Source organism: Anabrus simplex, chromosome 14 (assembly GCF_040414725.1).
Source record: "Anabrus simplex isolate iqAnaSimp1 chromosome 14, ASM4041472v1, whole genome shotgun sequence".
NCBI classification, from domain to species: Eukaryota; Metazoa; Arthropoda; class Insecta; order Orthoptera; family Tettigoniidae; genus Anabrus; species Anabrus simplex.
The window spans coordinates 37,109,572-37,135,552 of NC_090278.1; the positions used below are offsets into that span (position 1 = coordinate 37,109,572).

The following is a 25,981-nucleotide window of genomic DNA, read 5'->3' on the forward strand; positions in this document are numbered from 1 at the left end:
ACGTCGCACTGACACAGATAGGTCCTATGATGGGATAGGCTTACGACTGGGAAGGAAACCATCGTGTCCATAATTGAGGTACAGCCATGCAATCAAATGTATTTACAAGATATATGCATAATAAATAAATAAATAAATAACATATTATGAAACATAATCAGGAATTTGGAAAGGAAGTCTCAGGGGGGGGGGGGGGGTTGTAGACATCCCTTAATGGAAAACAAGTGGCACAGTCAACAGGTGAGAATAATAAACCAGACTTAAAATGGCACACTAGTTGGAAAAGGTTCGCCATTCCTGCCCTAGAATATGAGAAATTTTACTTGTGATTTTTATTCACTGAGGAAGAGAATGACAGTTCTCGAAACATGTATGAAAATTAAATATTGAATTAACGAAGGATATTAAATATTGACAAGGTAGACCTAACAATAACCTATTGTGTTATTCATCATCACCATAATTTCTTCACTCCAGCAAGCTGGGTGCAGTTCTATATGAGCCTCCTCCAGTTTGTCCTGTCCATCGACAGAATTTGTTCATGTATGCGACGCCAATTTACATCTCTGATTTCAAGGTGCTTGAAAATTTGCCTCTCCCAAGCATCATGAGATCTTCCTCTTGGTCTCTTCCCAGGAACACTGTGGTCAAGGTATACTCGAAGAGTCCTATGAGGATCCATTCTTTTCATGTGACCGAAGTATTGAAATATCTCTTCACTTCAAGGCTATTCAGCAAGCTTCTTTCCGATCCGAGCTGCTGTCAGATATCCACATTCTTTATTTTATCCATTTTTGTTTTTAGTAGACAAGAATGGAGGAGCTTCATTTCTGTTGCCTGAAGATGACTCTTTGATGATCCACCAAGTGTTTCTACTTCAATATAGGTACCTCATATATATTGTACAAGCTGATCTTTGAAATTAACCGAAATGTTTCATCCCTAAGTATTTGACGTACAGCATAATAGAATATGGAAGCTTTCTGTATTCTGTTGCTAATCTCTTGATGTATGATATTGTTTGAGTACAGAACATTACCTCAGTACTGGATTATTCATCTCGTCATCTCAAATTTTTGGATGAACAGTTGGAAAGTTTCTACTCATCACCAAGCCAACTGTCTTGGTTTTATTACAGTTGATTATTTTCATGTCTGCATACATAAAGTTCATGATTGTAAAATGGGGATAATTCCACCTGATCAATACTGGTTATTAAAAGTACTATGTATCTATACATAAAAATACACTGCAAACAGTAAGCAGTATTGATTACGTGGACTTATTCCCATTTTAAAATTGTGTCTTGGTTTTGTTGATTTTAAGACCTAAGGTTGTAAAAGCTTCATGTCAAAGATCTACTTCTGCTTCTCTCTCACCCCATACCATTACATCACCAGCAAAAACCATAGCATTAGTTGCTGGATCCTTTCTTTTAACTGCTTTTAAAACTTCATCCATTATTATTATTATTATGAAGAGGAGCAGTGAAAGACAACTTCCTTGCTGGACTCCAGTTTTCATTTTGAACCAACCTGACCTTCCATCCTGGACCTGGACACAACTCTTGGTTTCATCATATAATCATTGTACTTGTGCTAAGATGTCAACAGGTACTTCCTTATGTCTCAAATATTCCCATATATGCCTGCGTGGTACATGGTCATATGCTTTCTCGATATCCAGAAAAACAGTTATAAGTTTCTCCCAGTACTTCTCATAGAGCATTCTGGTGGCATAAATGAGGTCTACAATTGATCTATGAGGTCTAAATCCACATTGTTCCTCCTCAAGTGTAGGTTCACTATATTTTCTAATCCTGCTCTCATGGATGGATTCGTAGATTTTGAGGCCATGTGACAGCAGAGTTATACCTCTGTAGTTGGTACATTTTTTCCCATCACCTTTTATCAACAATGGTGTGATGACTCCCTGCTTCCAGTCACTAGGTGTTACATTCTCTTTCCAAATTTTGTTTGCTACTCTGTACATTCACTGTTGTCCAACCTCTCTGAGTGCTTTGATCATCTCAAGATCCAGGGTTTTTTTTTTTTTTTTCCCTTTTCAGTTTAAAATAAAATAAAATAAAAAAATAAAATAAAAATAATTTTGTTTGCATATGAGGTGTCTACCTCAGTGGCAAATGGCACATTAAAATACAATATTATTGAGCACTAAATTTTAAATTAACAAGGGAAGAAGACATTTTCTTAAAATACAGTGTTATATAATTTACACTAATTATTTTTCTGTTAAACACACAGCTCATCCTTAGTAAATTTATATTGTTTGCAAACTTCTACTCATAATATCTTCTCTACTTACAATAATAATCAACTCATACACAGTATGTGAAATTATTTCAAATAATATTATACAGCTGCTATAAGATTAAAATTTACATTGCATTTATTTATTTTTTTACCCATTTTGGAACCTAACAAGCATAACAACCTGCTGCGTCTTAACCAGAGCCCCTTTTGCCATTGCTTTCCAGAGTTCCTGAAGCGCAGTCCCAGGACCCTCAAAGTCGCCACTTACTTCACCCCTACAGACAGTCCCCTACTTCAGCTGTCCAATCTCCATAGACCAGTGGATGGAATTAATTTATTCACAAAAATTCTTTATTTACAATAACCTACACGGGTCGAATGCCCACTAGCATTTCTTTTCTCTGTTGGTGTTTATTCTTTTCTTGAATATCTGTAGAGATTTTGGAAAAGGATCAAAGCACTACCTCCTGGTAAACTGTTCCACTCATTCACGCCCTTCCCAATGAATGAAAATTTATCCCAATCGCTTCTGCTAAAATCCCTTCTAGTTTTATACTTGTCATCAGCCCTGCCGATATAATTATTTTCCAACTGAAGCCTCTCACGGATTTCTCCCCATGCTTCCTCTCCTGCCAACGGCCGTAGCCGTGTTGAAACACCGGATCCCGTGAGATCTCCGAAGTTAAGCAACATTGGGCATGGTCAGGAGTTGGATGGGTTGCCATGCGCTGTTGGTGGGGGGTAAGGGAATGGAGGAGCGGAGAGGAACTGGCCACCCTACCGCACGTAAACTCCAGCTCAGGAACACCTCTGCGGAGGTTCGGACCTGCCTTCGGGCAGAATAACCCTTACCTTACCTTCCTCTCCTGTACAGGCTCTATATAATCCTGTAAGTCTAGTTTTCTCCCTTCTGTTACTTAAAGCTTCCCAGCCAAGTTTCTCTAACATTTCTGATACACTACTTTTAGATATTGTGTTATTATACCTTGGTATTTGTTCTGGAAATACACTATGATGACATTGTGTTGGAAGGAAACAAACAAGTATGAGAGATGTAGAGAGATAGGAACTAGGAACATGAAAAGCAACACAGAATACACAACGAGGAAGTAATAAAATTTAATGGCTAGGGATGAAAATATAATGAACAAGTAAATGCAACTCACCAGCCTTTTCATCGGGCGGCACATCGGCATTTGAGAGACTGCGAGCAAAGGTACCGCGTTTGGAACTGGAACCATTGGTGCCTGGCGCTGAACCGTGGTGAGGCCTCTGCCTCTCCCCTTCCCTGGAGCCGATGCCACCACCTCCGCTTCCCCCGCTGCCCCCGTAGTCGCTACTGGCAGGAGGGGAGACGGGAGAAGGGCATCCATTAGCACTACCACAACAAGCACTCTCCTCTTTACAATACAGGCTACTACTAAAGGTCAGCTTCGTGGAACAACTCTCCCCATCACAATCCATTCTTACACCATCATCAAGTTCGTGAGACAAACTCAACTTTCTAGAGCAACTATTCCCTCTGTTCAATTCCTCGCTGATCTGCCCGTTACTACTCTCTCTCCTGCTCGCATCACTGGTTCCATCTGCTGCCTCTCGAGGATACCATTCATTGAAAGACATCTTGCGACTATCCTGACTGCCAGTATCAGACTTAATAGAGACTTTTCTGAACATTGTACCATTCTCTCCAGGTGACTTTGCTTCCTCTGACTCCTCTTCTTCTTCTTCTTCCTCGTCCTCCACTTCATCTCCTCTATCTCCATCCATTGGTCTATCTTCATCATCTTCTTCCTCTTCATCACTGATGATATCATTTACGAACTTAACATTTTTTGTTATTGTACTTTTTACTTTCTGAGGTGGTGTTTCAACATTTGTGCTTGTCGCTCTATCGTCAGAACATAAACCCTCTTCAGACGCTGATTTCTCAATGTAGTTTTGCAGGTCGACTGGTAGTGTCACAGCATACCACTGGCCTTGGATGGCAAGGTAATAAGTCTTACTTTCATCGACATAAATACCATCTTGATCAGACAATGTACATTTACCTCTTTTATGTTTCCTTGGCCTTTCAGCTGAACCCCTTCTACTGCCAGGTTTTGGAGATACTCTCTCTACTTGACCACAAGCACTTACTTCACACATTGCACCAACACTATTCACCCGGTCAGAATGATAGCCTCTATCATCATCTTCAGCGCCACACTCCATGCGAACATCCTCAGAGTCGTTGGCTGTTGAATCTTCCTTACATTTTGAAACTGATGAAGTGGAACCATCCAAAATCAATTTCTGCAGCTCACTGGATCCCTTAGACAATTTTCTAAGAGAACCTCTAGAGTCAGAACATTCCATACCTGTACATCTTACACATCTGATGTGATCAGTTCGTTCACTGTTATCTTCTTCAGGCATCGAAGATTGCTTCAAAATCTTCTTCAGATGGTTACTACTATTATCAACTTCCACAACCTCGAAGCTTTTCTGACTATCAAAACTTCGATCAGAGCAATGGATCTCCGTTTCAGCTCCGCTGTATTCACTGTCATATCCATAGTAGTGTGGACTTGAAGAAAGAGAATGTCTCGAATCTGCCTTCACCTCCAGATCTCCCCTTCGTTCCATGGTGGACATATCAGACGTTTTCAGTGGGGAGTTGCCCTGGCATTTCATCTTCATTGTAATTGGATTATCTTCTGAACAATGAGGGGCTATATCACTTGCAGTAGGACTCCAAGTCATCGAGCCATCTGTTTTCATTTGAGGGAATTTAAAATCTAGGCTAATGTTGGAGGAAGGTGAAAGGGTGTTCCAAGTACAAACAGGTGACAAAGCCTCTGGATATTTGGTAGCCAAAGCATGGGGTATAGCAAAACGTTGCTGTACTGGGCTATAGTCACATTCACAATAAACAGGAGAGCAAGTCCCAAGAGTAAGGCTTCTTTTCATGGGAGGTCGGATTTGGTGGAGCGGAGGCAATTCTGCAGCACAGCAGCACGTAGAAGGTGACAGATATCTTGGATCATAGCCACTACTCTCTGAGAGTGCACGGGAATTCTGGAAAGAATTTCTTCGAGAAGAAGCATTAGAGGATATGGACAAGATGCTATTGCATTTACTACTATCGATGCTGTGGCGAGGAGATGGCAAGGCAAGGCTGTTCCGTTTACCATTATCAATGCTGGGCCGAGGAGATATGGGCAAAATGATATGTTGTTTTCCTTCATCAATACTACTTCTAGCAGAGAGAGATGCAATGCTATTCCGTTTACCACTGGCAATACTACTCCGGGGAGATAATGGTGTAATACTGTTTTGTTTACCACTGTCAATACTAATCCGGGGAGATAAAGATCCAATACTCTCCAGTTTATCAACATCAATAATGTTATGGGAATATACTGAAGTAATGCTGTTCCTTTTAGCATAGTCAATACTATTTCGGGGAGACAGTCTATTGCTTACAAAGGAACAAGAGGAAACATCACTATTTCTATGCCTGAAAAAGTAAAATTAAGAGAAATAGAGGTAATAAATAGTACTGTAATAAATTACTCAAATTTCTATTTTAATTTACAGCCTAGAATAGAATATGAATTTAAAGAGACATACTATCCATGAAACGTTTAGTAACACTTCTTTTAACGGGGGTGAGAGGAAAGGAGGGAGCTTCAGCAGTTCTGGTAGGACTGCCAACTGAATGGTACTGAAATCTGAATTGAATCGATACTATGATCGATATGTATTTTCTAGACCTTTATTATCTAAAGCCTATAATTGTGTCACATACACGCTAACGCACACACCTGCATGTCTCATGACTTTTTATTTAGTATCTGTAATTATATTAATCTAAATTGAATAGATTGGCCTGCCCCCCTTTTTTTACTATGGATGCATGGAGATTCACAGTTGTGAAAGGCAGAAAAACATTTTAATCCAATTAATCGTGGAACCATATTTTTCCACATTTTCTGAGGGAGAAAAGCAACTATTTAATTTATTTTCCTACATTACAGCAGTCTGCTACTTTAGCTTTTATTTTTCTGCTCTCACTGTGATGTTTGTTTCCGAATAGGAGTTTTAGGAAGTTCATGTCATGTACTTTGATTTCCCTCAACCATTGCAATTCGTTGCAGAAGTTCAGTTTTCACCTATATTGCTTTGCTGTATAAATAACAATAATATTTGAAGTTATGAGATTACCAATATTGTTGGTCCATATTTTCCAGTTAACTCATTTCTGGTTGCCAGATTTTCACCCCAGTGTGCTATGTTGGGCTCGTCAGTTGGTAAATAGGGTAAATAGCACACCTACCAAGATGCATGGCTAGTGCATACCGTGGAGGCCACTGCATAGGCTACTTGGAACCGGCAGTGCCAATGCACAATGAGAGACGTCTCACTTTCAAAAGTTGATGCCTGCCTGGCCATCATATGATATACATATTGATTCCCTTAGGGAACCTGAAATATTTGTCCTGAATGAGTGAATTTATAATACCAATATAGTTGATCTGTAATTGGACATCATAAATTTTCCAGTTAACTCATTCCCGGTTGCCAGCGTTTTGTCCCAGTGTGCTAAGTTGGGCTCATCAGTTGGTAAATAGCACACCTACCAAGACGCATGGCTAGTGCATACTGTGGAGACCACTGCGTAGGCTACTTGGAGTCACCAGCAGTGTCAATGCACTATGAGTTCAACTTAGCACACTGGGGCGAAATGCTGGCAACCAGGAATGAGTTAGCTGGAAAACTCATAATGTCCAATTACAGACCAATTACTGTATATTGGTATTATAAATTTACTCATTCGGGACAAATATTTCAGGATCACTATGGGAATTGTGATGTGTGCTACGAGAGTATATATATATTTTTGACCTAATTCAAGTAAATGTCAAAATTTGCGCAACACCCTGTACTGCACGTGCCAATTTTTCTGGGTTATTGGTCATTAATTTTGCTGTGGCATTTCCGGTTACACCATCCAGCATGGGCTTCCTTCGGGAAGCGCATCGCAGAGTGTCTGTATTCCGTCTTCAGCATCATGTAGAGTGGACGTGTTGTCCTGGAGCTTTGTGCTTCATGGGAGCTCTGGCTTCTCTTGGGGTAAGCAAATCTTAAATTTCCTAATGTAACTTGGTTTTATTTCACCTTTTTTAATATGTCACAGGAGTTTACTCGTCGATTTTCCTACCAGCAAACAAATAAATTTTTGATGGTGTAAAGAAGTCTTACAATCGTCTTCATGTTGCCATGAGGCAAGCCTTTTATATCATTTTTTTAACCTAAATTTTATTTTTCATTAAGCTTGGCCTCAGTAAAACTGTTTCTTTTAGAAGAATTTTCCTTCGATCTGTGTTTTTTTAGTGAAGGTGGTCGCTTCACATTTAAAGTATTTTCCATGAAGTTTAGTACTGGCATAATTGTAAGACTGCAAGTTAATTTCATCTGGATTTCTTTTCCTATTTTGTGTTTTATATTAACAGTAGTGTTCATTATTTCCTTTTAGATGTTTTGATAATAAATATTTACTATAAGCAGATATTAACCAAATTACCTTTGTTCGAAGCTTCGGCCACAAAAGTCCTTCGATCCACAACCTCGTAGGGTTCCTTCTGCTTTCCACATCCTGCCGTTAGTTTCTGTGTATTTTACCGTGTTTAATTTTATGATATGGTTTTATCGATTCTTAAATTGTATTAATGTCCAAAGTAACCGCAACAGGAATCAACATCTACACATCATTAATGGGATTACACTGCCAGATGTTTCACGGCGATGCATTATCAATTCATTTTTGGTATCATAGGTTGCCAATCCTTATCTCGAAGATAAGCGAGGTCTACTGATTCAGAACTAGGGAGCCTAAGTGTCACTAAAAGTTTTGCGGATAGTATGTATTACATGAAATCATAATTCTGGAACATCATGCACACAAAAAGCACAATTTTACATCTGACTCTATTTGTATTCAAATGAAGAATAATAATGACTTATTAGACTCAAATGAAGCTCATATTCATTCAGACAGTCATACCATTCATTACTTATTCATTATGCAGCATATACGTTTCATTCTATTTTTAGGCCTTCTTCAGTGCATTACTTGGATTCTTTAGATCAACATTATAAATATTATTCAGTAATAACACCACATATGTATTTATATGCATAGCTCAAACATAACAACTACATTGTTTAAGTTATACAAGTTTAACCCAACCGCATCCGTAAGCATACCAGTACGCTGACGCGATAATGGGCTCTATAGCCATAAGCATACTAGCACGCAGCACTCATTTGTCCACAAAAAATTAGACATACTTTTTTTTGTCGGTAGAGCTGTTCAACTACTCGGTAGCTCTTAACAGCTGTTTACCAGAGATGAGATAGCCTGCACGCTGAGGGATGATTTAAGAACTATTTCACTTGAGTGGTGTTTGTAAAAGTACTTGCGATCTCCAAACCAGTTTATTTGGAAACAATGGCTGATGAACAGAAGCATGTGTTCATTCGTGGCAAGGATGAGGAAGAATTTATGCATTATTTTGAACTTTTTTTTTTTTTTTTTTTTTTTGTGCTAGTTGCTTTATGTCGCACCAGCACAGATAGGTCTTATGGCGACGATGGGACAGGGAAGGGCTAGGAGTGGGAAGGAAGTGGTCATGGCCTTAATTAAGGTACAGCCCCAGCATTTGCCTGGTATGAAAATGGGAAACCATGGAAAACCACTTTCAGGGCTGCCGACAGTGGGATTCGAACCTACTATCTCCTGAATACTGGATACTGGCCACACTTAAGCGACTGCAGCTATTGAGCTCGGTTTTGAACTTTTAGGCTCTGATTATAGTAGTAGTGATGATGAGGAAGATCCTGGTGATAATATGCATATATATTTGAATCGTAGTGATGCAACAGAAAGTGAAAGTGAAACAGAACTTGACAACACTACGTCAGTGGCAGATGAAATTACGCGTGATACTGGTTGCAGTTTCAGGGACGTCATTGAATGGGATTGGGAGAAAAAACTTGTGACACCAACACAGCACCTATTTACGGAGTTAGTGGCTTGGGTCCATCAAACGACAGGCAGCTACACCTGGAGATTTGTTGTCATGACTGACTGAACATCATTTTCCTATCAAAATCGCCCCAGCCAGAAGTCAAAGGAACTAAAACTGCAAAATCCTGTGTTGCATGTCAGCAAAAGAAGACCAGAAGGGAAAGTACATGGCAATGTGACTCCTGCAACATTCCATTGTGTCTGGAACATTTTCAGTCATACCACACAAAAAAAAGGCCTACTGACTTTCGAATCCTGAGCTGCAAGGAACAGTTGCTTCACAATGATTTTTCTGTAAAGAATCTTGGATTATGTCAATAAATATGGAATTTATGCTGATTTATTCAGAGGTCTACAAACTGAGCAAATTGTGTGAAAATGCATGGTTTCCAAGCCCTTTGTGCTATAGGAAAAGGAGAATGCAGATGGGTTAAAAGACCATAAAATAAATTAAAATTAAAAATAGATCCTGAAGGATTATTTCTTGCTTTCAAATTCTTTCACCATCCTAGTATAAATTAACATATACCAGCATTTACTTAACCATAATGTCCAAAGCTGAAGTCTGATTAAAATAGTTAAAGTATTTATAAATTATTAAAAGTCAAGGATTGTGAGACACTGAAAATGTTGGATGGCATTTTTAGTGTCTACCACAAACCCTCCAATGCTTACTTGCTGATCAGACAAGTAATATGTGGATCAATGATACAATTGTTTGTAAACAGGAGTTATGAATCATCACCATCCTGCTTTCCCCTTCTCTAGCTCCTGGCACTTTTCCACCTTCCTCTCCTCTTCCATCATATTCTCCCAGTCCAGGTCTCTTCTTCTTGCACTCCTCTTTAGTGAATCAATCCACCTTGTTCCAGGTCTCCCTCTCACTCTCTTTCCCTCAAACTTCATCTCCATCATCTGTTGTGCTATTCTTTCCTTCTGCATCCTCTTGACATGTCCAAACCATCTTAGTTTACTCCTAACAATTTTCTCATTTGAGCTTGACATTCCGACCTCCTTTCTCACATCTTTCTTTCCTTGTCTTTCATACTATGCAGATATTTCATTTTGCTGGCTTGAATTCTACTCTCCTCCCCACTGATGATGATGATGATGACGATGCTTGTTGTTTAAAGGGACCCAACATTTAGATCATCGGCCTCTAATGGTACGAAATGAGATGAAATATTATGACAATTTCAAAATCCATAATCCTCCACTGACCAGAATTTGAAAACAGGAGGATGAAGAATTAATGGATCTGACCTGCAATGCCCCACATTCCCAGAAACTAAGCATTAAACTATAGTATTACTGACCAAGGGACAGCTTCTAAAGCACAATACTGAATCGATGATGCTTGTAGTCGAAACGGGTCCAAAATCCAGGTCATCGGTCCCTCATAATGGTACTTATTGCTAGGAAAGTAGAACCATGATATTTGTCATGTTGCAGTACTAATCAAAAGTAGCGTAGACGTGCGGTATTCCACATATTATGGTACTACTCACAGGTAATGAAATTCGCACATGTAACACAGACCTATGGTGTTTCGCACACTCCGGCGCTATTTACAGGCGACGCAAACCTATGGCATTCCTCACATAAGTGGACTAACCACAGGGACCTGCACTATCCCGTGGTGTTCCTCATATAGTGGGTACTAAACACAGGAAAGGCAGAACCATGGTGTCGCTCATTCCATGATGTTTCTCATATAGAGGTATGAATCACAGGTACTGTATAATGCATCCTGAGCCACACACTGTCGCTACTAATCACAAACCTATTTTGTACCTAACATAGTGGTGTTCCCTGCGTGATGGTACTAATTACAAGTAGTCTCATGGTTCTAATTGGATCATCCCTTGGTCAACCCTTTTAGTCGCCTCTTACGACAGGCAGGGGATACCATGGGTGTATTCTTCGTCTGCGTCCCCCACCCACAGGGGGTTGTGTGTTCGGTCCACGAGAGGTATTTTATTTCCCTCAAGTCCAACGGCAAGCCGGTTAGGACCCCCCTATCCGCCACCTGGGACGCGCATGTAGGAGTATCACCTCTTCCCCTGCTACTCTCCTGCCTACTTGTCATTGCCCAGGTCTCAGTCACTTAGGTCAATACGGGTGCATAATACATTTTGTACATTATCTCTTTACACTTCCTTATTCCAGACAAGATTTCTTACACTCTGGTAGAATGCATTGCCCTGTTGTACCCTCTTGCTAATCTCCATGTCAAGTCATGTGAAAATCCACAGCCTGTTTCCAGTCATTCAACTGGGTCAGGAATGGAATGAATGAAGCCCCATCGAACGGCGAGGATAGGAATTGTGCCGGCTGTTGAAGCCTGTCGCACTCCTCTGGGGCAATGATTAATAAATGATAGACAAAATGAAATGATACTGGAGAATATTGCTGGAATGAAAGATGACAGGGAAAACCGGAGTACCCAGAGAAAAACCTGTCCTGCCTCTGCTTTGTCCAGCACAAATCTCACATGGAGTGACCGGGATTTGAACCACGGTATCCAGCGGTGGGAGGCCGGAATGCTGCCGCCTGAGCCACATAGGCTACCCAGATAAAATAACATCAGCAAATCTCAGGGTTTTAATTTCTTCTCCATGGATTATGATTCCCTTCCCAAATTCCTCTTTGATTTCTTTTACTGCCTGTTCTATATAAACATTGAAAAGGAGGGGAGACAAACTGCAATCTTGCCTCACACCTTTCTGGATTGCTGCCTTTTTTTCAAAGCCCTCAATTCTTATCACTGCAGACTGATTTTTTATTGTTTGTTTCTAGAACTCAAAAAGTTATTACTATACTAGATCATTGTCAATGTCTGTTATATTTATTTTAATTTAAACTGTATGAAGCAGCTGAAGATGACTCTTAGGAGATGAAACATGTACTGTATATTTTTTAAAAATATAATAATTGCTAAGAGAGTGATAAAAAAAATGTATTGATTGGGTGATCTCTTTATATTCTCCATATTCAAAGTCATTATGGAACAACAATGAAATTTATAACTTGCAAGCTGTACATGCTGACGTAATGCTAGGTGGTGTAATACTGAGAAGAGAAAACAGCTGCTTATTGGGGTCAGTATTCTAATGACAGTACTATAGATGCAGATGTTATGCACGGAGTAAATACAGCTTGGACTAAATGGCAGTCTTAATAATGTTACTTGCTTAACGTCCCACTAACTACTCTTACAGTTTTTGGAGATGCCGAGGTGCCAGATTTAGTCTTGCAGGAGTTCTTTTATGTGCCAGTAAATCTACCAACATGAGGCTGACTTATTTGAGCACCTTCAAATACCACCAGAATGAGCCAGGATCGAAACTGCCAAGTTGAGCCACTGAGCCCGGCAAATGGCAGTCTTAGTGGGGTACTATGTGACTGGTAAAAAAAACAAAGCTGCTGTTTGGCCAGCCATGATCTATGGCAGCGAACGCTGAGTGGTTAAGAAAACATACGCATAAAATTCCATACTGCTGAGAAGCGTATACTACACCAGTCAGGAAGAATCTCACTTAATCCACGTACCACAATGTGAGGGGACAAGTATAGAATAACGTGATGCACTGATAAGTATGGTATGAAAATCAGCACAGAGAAAAGCAGGACCATGGTGATATCAGGAGGAAAAAGGCAAGGGAAAGGCATTGTGAAAATTGGTGGTCAAAATTGTGTATAGTTTCAAGTACCTACGGAGTGAATTAATGCAGAATACAAGGCTGGGCATGGAGAATAGCAAGAGAATGCAACAAGGCAATGCATTCTACCAGAGTATAAGAAATCTTGTCTAGAATATGGAAGTACCAAGAAAGTGTAAAGAGATAATTTCCAAAATATATTATCCACCCATATTGATTTATGCGGTTAATAATAATAATGGCGTGTGGCCGCTGGAGAGGACTGGTGCAGGTCTTATGATTTGATGCCCATAGGTGACCTGCGCGTCGTGATGAGGATGAAATGATGATGAAGACGGCACATGCACCCAGTCCCTGCACCAGGGGAATTAACCAATTATGGTTAAAATTCCCGACCCTGCCGGGAATCGAACCCGGGACCCCTGCGATCAAAGGCCAGCACAGGAACCATTTAGCCATGGATCCAGACACTTATGCGGATTAGACCTGGACAATAACAAGTAGGGAAGAGAGTATGGGAAACCATGGAAAGCCATCATTAGGGCTGCCGACAGTGAGGTTTGAATCCACTATATCCTGAATGCAAGTTGACAGCTATGTGACCCAAACTATGCAGCCACTCACTCGGTTCTGTAGTTTTTAGTAGTCCTCTATGTCATCTACAAGGCAGCAGATTGAGACTTAGTATGCCTCATCTGTCAATTGTGCCATTTTGAAGGTCTCTTTCTCTGCCAAAGTGACTTCATCTGTAACCAATGGCGGCGTGTTCTATATGTTCAGTGGTTCAATGAACCCCCTAGAAATATATGTCTAGGTAAAATGGGTCATCAGAGCCTATTCCTCTGTACGTCAGCGCGCGTAGCGGTATTTTTGACATCAACACTCGGTTGCTCTCAGGAACCAGCGAATAGGTTCAATTTCAGGACTGAAGGTGTGGAGTCGTGAGACATAGGAGGGTGTGCAAGATGAGGGGTTATGAGAAGCAGGGAAAACATAACCCAGGAATCGCTGGCAACTGGACCAGCGATAGACACGAGTTACATCAAGCAGTTCCGAAATTAGCCGAAGCATTGTTGGAGCGCGTGGTTAAAATTTGCCGTGTGTGGTAGGTTTTGAAGGGATTTTAATTTGGCGATTTTGCCATTCTGATGTAATTAATCGCAGTGAGTCAGAATATTTTGCTAACTACGGATTGTATAGCATCAATAGCCGTAGGTAGGCTAAGATTATGTAATTAAATGAAACTTTTCATTAGTAATACGTGTTTTATGAGAAGTAAACAACAAAATATGTCAACACATAAATAACAGTAGTCTGCCTAACACGTTCTTGAAGAAGTTATTCCTACGTAAGCAACATCTCCAAAATGAGGGGAAATTGGATCAGCTTAAAGTAATTGCACTTCATATTCTCTATCCTTCATTCTTCATTGTTTTGGTAACTTCTTCGAGCTGTAGCCGTGTCTCTGCAAAGCAAAGTCACATTTCTAATCAAGCAATGTCACTATTTTACAGCTATGTAAACATCAAGTAACAATAAGAATCCGAACACGTTCTTTTCCACAGCAGTGAACCCCTAGACGTTTTATCCACGCACCGCCACTGTCTGTAAGCCAAACAAGAGGCTCTTTACAGGCCAACTGGACCAAGGCTTTTAAAGGGTTGTTGTTCCTCCATCACTTGCCATTTGTCTTGGTTTTTGACAGGCAGAGCCTGGCCTCCCATATACTGAGCCCAATTGCATTCAATCATTAGTATTCATCCAATATTCAATTCTTTCAAATTAATATGTATTTAAAACAATTTATTAAATAAAGAATATCCTATGTTTTAAATGTTTATATTGTTTCAAAGATCTTTTAATTCAGAAAACTTCTCATTGCACAGTCAGCCTATTATATATGATATTTGAGCTTATCTGTGTGCATATTCAGTAATCATTGAATAATAATGTTGATCTAAAGTATCAAAATAATGTACTGAAGATGTCCTTGTATGCTACACAATTATTATGTATGGTAATTAATAGCACTGACTAGCTGATTGAATGCTAGATTTATTCAAAATAATTTTGATGAAGTTGGTTTATTTTTGGGTAATCCTCATATACACTGAGTGGATGAAAGTCATGGGAAGGGGTGTCCCATTACAAAATGTGCCGTGTATGATCCCTGAGCATTGCAGCTAGCTGCAGCGTAGCTGAGCAGTCTGTCATAGACACCAGTATTGTGAAGATGGCTACACGTCGCGAGTTACCCGACTTTGAATGTGAGATGATCATCGGCGCATTGAGGAGATTACAGGCAAATTTGGGTTTCCGAGGTCTTCAATATCGCACAGAGAATGTTACCACCCACGTAAACTGCCAGATGGGAAGAGCACAGGTGTTTAACAAACGGACATCACGTTGCCTCCACAGAACCATACTGGGCGCTCAACTGGCTATTATGAGTCAGATCACCACCCAGTTGAATGTTGGGAGTCAGGAACCCATTTCTACCAGGACTGTAAGGAGGCAACTGAACGGCACAGACTTCACCAGCCGATGACCAACTGGTGTCCCTTTGCTGACACCTCAACACAGAGCTCAACGACGTTCATGGACCCGCAAAGATTGACAATGGACCAAGCAACAGTGGCGGCATATGGTTTGATGCGATGAATCCCAGTTCCAGTTGTATTGAGCTGACGGGCGCATGAGAGTGTGGAGTAAGCTCCATGAAGCTACAGATCCTGCGTGTCAATAAGGTTGTGTCCAGGCAGGAGGTGGCTCAGTACTGGTCTGGGCGGCATTCTCATGGTTGCAATTAGGCCCCAATGTATGGCTGTAGGGAGCGCTGACAGGTGCACGTTATGTGGACATTCTTTCAGATCATCTGCATCCCTTTCTGGCCCAGAGTACCCTGATGGAGATGCCATGTTTCAACAGGACAATGTGCCATGTCAATACTTTATGGTGACATGCAGGTGATTAGAGGAACACTCCAGTGAACTTATGACCATGGATTGGCCTTCCAGATCCCCCGATCTTAACCCAATTGAGCATTTATGTGGTGCTGTCAATGATGGTGTATGCTCCATGAACCCTGCACCAACTACACAAGACCAACTGTGGGTAGCAGTGCAAGATGAATGGGTCCAGATCCCTCCAGAATATCCAACACCTTGCAGAGTCGATGCCCTGCCATATAGCTACCATTTTGAGGGTTTTCTGTGACTTTTGGCCACTCAGTGTATATGTTTTGGATGAGGCCTGTAAATCATATAGCATTTCATCCATGCTGAAAAGTAAATGAAGACAGAGGAGAATTTTGAATCAGTACCTGACACCTCTGGAGCCACGAGGTCGCTCCGACTGTGTTGAGAAGGCACTGCTCGTCACACTGACGACACTCTCAATGTCGCTGTCTCCAAAGTCACCCATTACGTCCTTATCGGGAGATAAGGAATGTCGTAACCGGTGCCTCTGGTCGCCAGCTTGCATGGTGCTACGAGAAGGCAGGTCGCTGTCGCTTAGACCCGTGTAATGTCGATCCCAAACTGTAAGCAAATATTGTAATAATATTCTGGAGATTGTTAGGCAGAGTTAATGGGTGTATTCAGAACTATGTAGGAGGGAACAGGAAGTCAGAATAGTATAGAATGAAGCACATAAGAAATTGAAATCATTCAAAAAATTAACTCTTAATGGAGACTTCACTCCCTCTTGTGTTTGAATGACGACTTATATTTCAATAAAGTAACATTATACAAACATGCTTCTTAACACACTGGAAAAGTAAAATCCATACTCACTTTATTGTCATTGTTGGATATTTGCCAGAAACTGTTTAACTTTCCAGTTTTTTTGAATCAGTTCTTGAAAATTGTAGCCCAAATGTCCCTTTCTGCTTATGATAAGTTCCTAGGATTTCAGTATTAATAGCAAGCAAGTAACATCTCAGTTGGTGATAAGGGTAAGTTATTTATATACACAGATAAAAATTTATCCCCTTGGAGGACTAAAGGTCGATTTAAACATCTCCGGGACGTGACGGCGCTCTCCGTGTTCGTATCCATCCTTTCTGACATGAATATTTCATGTCTGTCCTCACACTTCAGTTCCGTGCAGTTCCACGCAGTTATAAGTTGGCAATCAAGTGTTAGATGATTAGTTTTTTTTAGTGATTAACTGTTAATGATGGCTATAATTTTGGATGAAGAGGAGAAAGAGAGGAAGAAACAGTGGGTACATCCTATATGGAAACGCAGGGGTTAGGAAGGAGAGTTTTCTGCTCTATATAAATGCTTGAAGGACAACGAAGTAAAATTTCACGGATACACTACATTTGCTTTTAATTACTTGAAAAATTAAATAATAAATACTTGAAAAATTAAATAAATGAAATCGTTGATTAATTTTAATACCCCTGACTTTGTAGGTTGGGGGCAGAAAGTGCCTTGCCGCGCCAACGTCGGTGCCTATGTACAGACAGACTGATTTCCTTAATCTTAAAAGCAAAAAAATGTTAGTTAACTACCTTCAGCTTCCATTTTCTCGCCAATTTCGTCCCATACATGCTTCTTCAAACCACTATCCATATATTTCGAATCAGCTAAATTATATAGAAAAGAGTGTGCCTTTCCCTTTAAACAATCATCATCATCATCATCATCATCATCATCATCATCATCATCATCATCATCATCATCATCATCATCATCACTAATTCAATCAGCAGTTCGTCCTTCATTTTGGGAGGTAAAGAACAGTTCAAATGTACACAGATAACCTCAGTACTCAAAGAAAGCAGAGAAGCAGGAAGGCGGGAAGAGAGAAATCACGTCCGTGAAAACAAGAAAATATCGTTGGCCAGCGAATACGTATTGCCGGCACGGATCACGGAGAAGCACTGAAGGTCACGGCGAATGACGTCAACGGAAGTGTAGGAACTCATCCCTTTGTTTACATGGCGACGATATTTTATTTTCACGGAAGATGCCGTCACGTCCTGGAGATGTGTGAATCGACCTTAAGGCTGTGATGATCCAAAAGAATCCTCCTGGGTAGCATGGAAGATTGGAAGAGAGAAGCCCTAGACTGGCAGAGATTGAGGCAACTTTTTAACATACAGGCTCTCTCATATAAACTAAGACCGAACATACGGTGTTTGTACTCTGTGCTATGGCAGCTGCCTCAGCCGAACTTACGTCGTGTATGGCCGCCCTACTTTAAGCGTATACACAATCTTACATGAAAACCTTATAAAAGATGCTGAAAGTGTCGTCCTTCTTGGGTAATACAGGCACTGTATCTGGTAACCACATTCTGGCTGATGCAAGCGAGTTCTGCGACTGTAATGTTTTCTGTTAGTTCCTCCAATGTGTGAGGATTTGTTCAATACACTTTTTCTTTCAGTTTACCCCACAAGTAATAATCACACACTGCTAGATCTGGAGAACGAGGGGGAAATAGACCAGCACTGATCACTCTGTCTGCAAACACTTCCGAGATTGTAACAAGGAAATCTTCTGCTGTATGAGCAGGGGCTGAATCTTGCTAAAACCACCCACACAATTCTTCTCCTTCTGTTAACTGGTAGAAGAACAGTGTCAAAATGTCATCTTGGTACCTCTCTGCATCTAGTCATCTTGAAAAAATAGGCCCAATTATTCATCTTGCACTAACAGCACACCAAACTCCAATCTTCCTATCATAATAAGGGACTTCATAAACGCCATTAAGATTTTCTGCATATCAATAGTGAGAGTTATGTCTGTTCACACGGCCATTAAGATGAAAACAGAACTTTTACATATGAAAATTTTGTGTTGCAATGACAACTTACTGTCTTACCATGTTAACAGCCGAGTTTCAGACTGGCGGCTGATGCTTGCCAGGTCGAAAACGTGCAGGCTGTTTGCAAGATCAAGATCTATGCGCGAGCCTCCCATACTAGAGCTGGAGAGTAAAAACACAGCTTGGACGGTCTTAGTTTATGGTGATGATGATGATGATGATGATGACTATTTACCATATATACACAAGTGAAACCAAGATAAGCTTGAAAATTATTATATCCAAGGTAGTACCAGAATACTACAAACATGTGTTTTATTGGAGACCTAATATCGATCTACTTTTATCTTTAGGTGCTTAGGAACTAAGAGAGTTCTGTTTCTTATTTTAATTTTAATAAAATCTTAATTTCTCATGGCAGTCAATCTGTTTTCTCAGAATAAAAAGTAATGTTATTTATGTCACATTCATCATACTTTACAGTTGAATATGATTCCATAAAGTTAATTTCTGCTAGTGCAAAATTTTCAACACCAGGTACCATATCAATCAGTTTTTATTCTAATTGAACTTGTTCCAAGATACAAAATCTCTTGAATTTTTCCACAGAATAAAATGTCTTATTCAAGGCTCTACAAAAATATTTAAAGATTAAATCTATGTACCGTATTCATTCGATTGTAAGCCGACCCATGGAAATGAAAAACAAAAATTTGAAATTTAATAATGACACGAAGCAAAAGGAATAAATTTTCTGCCATTTACTTGTTTAGTCAGTCATCACTAGAGCTCGGAAGTTGAAGACATAAAGAATGACTAAAAAAGAACTTTAAAAAGACCTAACAATAACAAAAAAGGATCTAAAAACTGGTGAAAAGGACCTAAAAATGTGATCCAAATTTATTCATAATTTTAGTTTTAATTACATGTTTATGAAGGAATATAAAGTTTTAAAATGCAAACTTCTGGTGGTATGCAACATACAGTGCAAAAATATATACTGTACTATATGTGAAATACTTCTCCTTTCGCATGTAGCAGGTAGAGACCCTCTTCGGAGGCAGCCCTACCCAGGGAGGGGCGCCCCTGCCTATGTGAGTCCCAGAGCACACTGACCCTGTGTGTAACATCTGGTATGGGTCCCAGCTCAGGGTTACAAGTGAAGACCTCAACGGCAGAGAAGGTGGATTTGTTACGGTGGAGATGGCAAACCTGTAGCGTCTGTACTCCAGAGGAGCGGCTACGAAAGGCGTCTGTCTCCATATTAGGGGCGGCCTAATTTTGAACCTGGCAGTAGATATAAAATGCCTTTGTATGTGACGAGCCCATCGTCTCGGAAAGCTCTTTGGGCACACAGTGTAAAGTGGAGAGGAACCATATTTGCCCCTACACGGCTACAGCTGGATAATAGGAAATGATGATGATGATGATGATTTCTTCTTTCAGACATTATATATTTTTATATTAACATAATTTAAAAAAAGGAATTCCGTGTTTGTTAATAAAAGTTCTTGCAGAATTTAGAATGAAATGTGTTTTTGAACTAGAATGAATTCAGCAAACCCGCATGGACATCCTGGAGAATAAAATTGAAATGAGTATAACTGGAATTGTATTTGGCTTCACCACAATAAGGTTACAGAAGTTGGAATTTGGAAAACTTACCTCAGTTGGATTTATATCACAACAGTCATTTCCAGGTTCTTAGCTGTAAAGGATCGTCGGATTCCAGACAGCACGTTGCCAAACATCGAGAAACTTAGGTCCACATCGACAGATGTTAAGGGTTCACACTTGAAGCAAGTGAGATCTTCCTTTTCAAAACACATCAAGATTTTCTCCTTTCAATATTTCGGTTACATTGCACATAATTTGATACCGCTGTTTTTTTTTCAAGCATTAGTTTCTTTTTTCTCTTACTACAGAAATATTTTAGAGGTAACGGATGAACGAACGATGATTCGAGTTGAGAATGGGCAGTACAAATGTACTCGAAAGAAGGTGAAGTTACAACCTAAAGAGGTTATGACCAAGCTCGATAGCTGCAGTCGCTTAAGTGCGGCCAGTGTCCAGTATTCGGGAGATAGTAGGTTCGAATCCCACTGTCGGCAGCCCTGAAAATGGTTTTCCGTGGTTTCCCATTTTCACACCAGGAAAATGCTGGGGCTGTACCTTAATTAAGGTCACGGCCGCTTCCTTCCCACTCCCAGCCCTTTCCTATCCCATCGTCGCCATAAGACCTACCTGTGTCGGTGCGACGTAAAGCAACTAGCAAAAAAAAAAAAAAAAAAAAAAAATTATGAAAGGACCTATGAGCCTAAAAATTCTGAAAAAGGCAGAAAAGGATAAATAAAACCCACAATTTTCTGGCCTACGATGACCCAGAATGAACATATATTATGTTGGGCCTCATCTTTGGAGACTCGAGAAAGAAGGACTTTTCCAAAACTTTCGAGCCTTAGACATCAGCATCAAATGATTCAGGTTCGTCACCTATTTCTTTGTCTCTGTCTTTGTACAGAGCATCGTCTTCTGTTCTGTCAAGCGTATTTCATATAGAACATTTGACATATATACAATTGATGATTTTTCATGTAATATTTGGAGACAATTCTAGAATTTCAAATGCTTCAGTTAGTAGAATTGTCAGCAGAGTTTCTGCAATGATAGCATCCACAATAAAAAGGTAATTTAGTATTTCTTTCAATAGAAGAATGCCAACAGGTTATCCATGACTTCTATGAAATATGCCTTTTTTATGTTTTTTGTTCCAATCACCTGAATGCAACAGAGCCAAAATATGCCATAATTCGAAGGGATACTTTTTCAAGTGATTCATAATCCTAACCTTTAAATCAGGGATGTATTGTAGTTACTAGATGGCCAGGTTCTGTAAAGTGATGGTATATTATTTAATAACTCCCATATCTGAGCATGGTTTGAGGTCTTAAAAAGAGATCCTGACAGGCAATACCTTTTAAGAAACTATTTTCGAACCCCAAACTTGTATTCTGAAACAAGACCTCAAAACCATTATAATGTAGCAAACATTGGGGCAGAGAACAACATAGCAAGGATGGTAGAGGTCTGTAAAAGACAGTTTTCCATTCTTAGCCAGGGATTGCAAATCAAATGTTGAGACAACCTGTTTATATTTACTCCACGTGCCATGTTTTACAGCTTTATTCTAACAAAATCGCTTGAAATGTGCTCAAAACCTGCTTGGTTCTGCCACACATTTCATAATTCTCGAGATAGTTAACGATGTGTTAGCTAACATTTCTTGCGAAAAGTTTGAATAAATGCAAGAATCTTAGCACTTAGTTAAATTTTTAACATGGTGTTAACTAACAACTTATTAGTATATAATTTAACAACTGTTGTTGAAATAGGGCTTGACTCTACACAATGGCAAAAAACCTATTGCACTGATACAGTGTTTTGTCTACTTTACCAGCCATGTTAATGATACAGATCCTAAGCCAAGGGGCATATTTGAATCAAGAACAAAAAGTAAAAAAAAAAAAAAAAAAGAAAGTTGGCTTGCAATTGAGTAAATATGGTAACCTCCAATTTCTAGTAATTAGCTGTTTCAATGACAAATTCTGATCATAACCATGAGTCTAGTTACATACTGAACTTACAGTAAACTCCTGATTATTCATGTGTGGGTTATTCTTGAAATTCTTGAAACACTAGCATAAATGTACGTAGGCAAGTCAATAAGTATCTGTAATTTTGCTCTAATTGTCTTTAGGTTGGCTCTATAGTGTTATGTGCTTACCAGCCTCTAGATGGCACTGTTGTCTATGTCTGTGGTAGGTTTCAACATTATCAGATCAGTACAGCTTGCGCTGTTGCGATGTAAAGATGGCCGCGCCACTATGTTTTTTGTGGTCTGAGGGTGTACCAAGAGCGGAAATTCATAGAGGGACAATGTTTTGCCACAGTGAAGTGTTTACCAGTGGACTGAACAGTTCAAAAGGGGTTGCACGAGCGTGAAGGATGAGAAAAGATCCGGTCGTTCATCTGCATCTGTAACTGATGCCATTATTGAACAAGTGCCTGATATGATCCTGAATAACAGATGAGTGACTGTTGATGACGTGGCAAACCATATGTTCATTAGCCATGGTTCTGCATATGAAATCATGCATAACAGGCTTAACTTTTACAAAGTCTGTTCGAGATGGGTTCCAAAATAACTCATTGAGGAGCAGAAGTGTAATCGTGTGAGAATCTGTCAGCACCTACTGGACAGTCATGCTAACGACAGTGAAACGTTTCTGAAACGGATCATCACCGGAGATGAAACATGGGTTCACCACTTCGAACTAAAGAGCAAATGTCAGAGCATGGAATGGAAGCATCCGCTGTGGCAAAACATTGTCCCCGTATTGTGTTGAAAGTCTTCTATGAATTTCCGCTCCTCAGACATAAAAAACGGATTACGGAATGCTGTTCTTCCTTGGTGCAAACAGAGAGTGGCGCGGCCATCTTTACGTCGCAACTGCGCAAACCATACTGATCTGATAATGCTGAAACCTACCACAGACATAGACAATGGTGCCATCTAGTGGCTGGTGAGCACACAATGCCATAGAGCCAACCTAAAGACAAATAGAGCAAAACTGTAGATACTTATTTACTTGGCCTTGTAAATAAATGAATAAAAATATTGTAGTGTACATTATTTTGCCTGCTTTTGAACTATGCTTTCTCCAAATAAAATTATAAAAAAATGTAGCTTATATGACAGTTATGACAGCATTAAATTCCATGCCACATGACAACACAGTAGCATATTGGTCTAGTACAGAGATTCTCAACCAGAGTTCTGTGGAACCTGGGTTCCGTAAGCTGATGACCTACATAACAGACCCTTTGAAATAACAATCATCATGAAGGGTTCCATGAGACTGTATAAAACTCAACCATTCTTTCTTTCTCTCTACTGTGGCAACTGCTCATGAACTTTGATGATGATTTGATATCATAATTTATGATTTTTATAATTTCCATGTTGATTTCCCAGTTTCGGTACCTTTAACTTTATTTCAGACAATTGCACCTAATCAACACTTGTAAATTGTACTGTAAAATTTTATTCTATCTCATTTATATTAGGACTAGTTTCAGTCTGTTACTAAGACCATCTTCAGCTACAAAGATAAACTTGAAAACTATACATCACAAACTTTAAAATAGGTTAAGCTCTATATTATAAGTTATATTCCTTTTCTGGTCAAGTATTCATGAATTAGGAATACCATTTACATGTTCATTATGTAATACTATAAAAACTTTGTTTTTGTCCTGCAATAAAATACAATTTTAGGAATCTTCATCAAACTTCACACCAACTTTAATAAAGACTATTAAAGCTTTTGAGCTACCCAATTCTATGTCATCATGAATGTCTTTCTTGGTCTTTCATGAGGGCGTTTCCCTCATATTTTACCTTCCAAAATTTCCATCAACACATTCCTATGTCAAATCCTTCCATACAACACTGTTTTGTATTTTGCCCTAGGTTAAACTATGGCAACCAGGGTTCCGCCCATTTTTGTTACATATTTCATGCAATTCCCAAAACAAGAAAGGTTGTGAAACCCAGCTCTTTTGACTGTGAAATCTAGTTTAAAAAAAAACAACTTGGAAGATATAGTGGCATCATCACTATCTTAAACCAGCTCCAGCTACATACGTCATAATATTGAAGCAGACCTGGCCAACAGCTGGAAACTGCAGATGATGATGATGATGATGATCATAATATCTAAGGAAACCCATTAAAAATTTGCCAGCAATACCTATTCCACGTGTCTCTACAATACGATGATCCATTGAAAAAATATTTCTGCCATCTATAAAATGGATACTTTTACTAAGGGTCACATACAGTAGACACATTGTAACTTTGTCACTGAGTAACCATGGCCTTTGTAATAATTCTGAGGGTTGCATCCTTGCTATTCCAACTCGAATGACATTTCCTGCGCATCTGGGACTCAGAAGTATGTTACATTATGGGCAATCTTGCACTTGATGTTTTGATGCCATTCAGCGGATTTGAGAAACGTTTTTGTAGAGGCTACTAGAATGCTATTCTCTCTTCACTATTTTCCGAGAACCAGTAACGTCACACAGAGGCACTGTACAATAGATGGCAGCTGCCAGTGGTTTTCATTACTATTACGTCGTGATTGCAAGACGACTCGGGATTTTTCACATGAAAATCTGAGAGAAAAAAACATCGTCTTGGATTCAGAGAAACAGGTATAGTTTCAGCAAGAGGTTTGCCGCTAAGGTACAATTTTAAGAATAAAATTCTTCAGAATGTTGTATGTCAATAAGGTGTTTCAAAGAAGATAAATTCATTCAAAAAATACACTTGAACACATAATGGTTGTACCTATTAAACCACTTGTTAACTACTGCTTATTAATCATTGGTCTTTTTTCCATTAAAATTTAAATGATGATTATTCTTTTTTTTTTGCTAGGGGCTTTACGTCGCACCAACACAGATAGGTCTTATGGCGACGATGGGATAGGAATGGCCTAGGAGTTGGAAGGAAGCGGCCGTGGCCTTAATTAAGGTACAGCCCCAGTGATTATTATTGTAATGTAAGTAAACTTTCCCTGGGCATGATTTCATTTGTAGTTTGTATAAATTGAAATTAAGTATTATATGAAATGAGTGTGTATTTTTTCCCTTTAAGCCCTAGATTTTCCTTGGATATCCTACATTTTCGGGCACTATGGTCTCTTTTCTGTTCATAACCTCTGGTCACTCTGTGGATGAGATGTTCATTAGCCTGAATAATAAGGAGTGTACTGTAATTCTAAAGGCCCATTCACTATAAAAAGTTTAATGTTGATGCAAGAACATAAACGTATGACATTAACATAAATATTAACTAATCATTCACAATGACAACAAACATCAATGTCAGCCCAAAAGAACTCAGTAAAAATGGATGCTTCTATGATAAAATAATGACAATCTAGCAGTGCAATTTACATTTCAGCTGAATGTACCAGCTTGTGACTGTGGTATCCTACATTTGAAAACAAGAAAATCTAGAAGTAGGCCTAAACATAGACAATTTTCAAATCTCTTTTTTTCGTAAAATTGTCTATGTTTTATTTCATAAAGTCAACAATGATTATTGTAGTGATTACTTGGAT

General features: G+C 39.4%; 1 protein-coding gene across 1 annotated transcript in view; it reads right to left on the reverse strand.

The window, feature by feature from the left end:
* Rim (Rab3 interacting molecule) overlaps positions 1-25,981 on the reverse strand; it is a 738,199-nt gene that overhangs the window by 294,313 nt on the left and 417,905 nt on the right. The window contains exons 16-17 of the mRNA XM_068230365.1: positions 16,333-16,549; positions 3,440-3,612 (exon numbers count right to left, since the gene is read on the reverse strand). Coding sequence (XP_068086466.1) covers positions 3,440-3,612; positions 16,333-16,549 — 390 coding nt within the window. The remainder of the gene's footprint in view (positions 1-3,439; positions 3,613-16,332; positions 16,550-25,981) is intronic.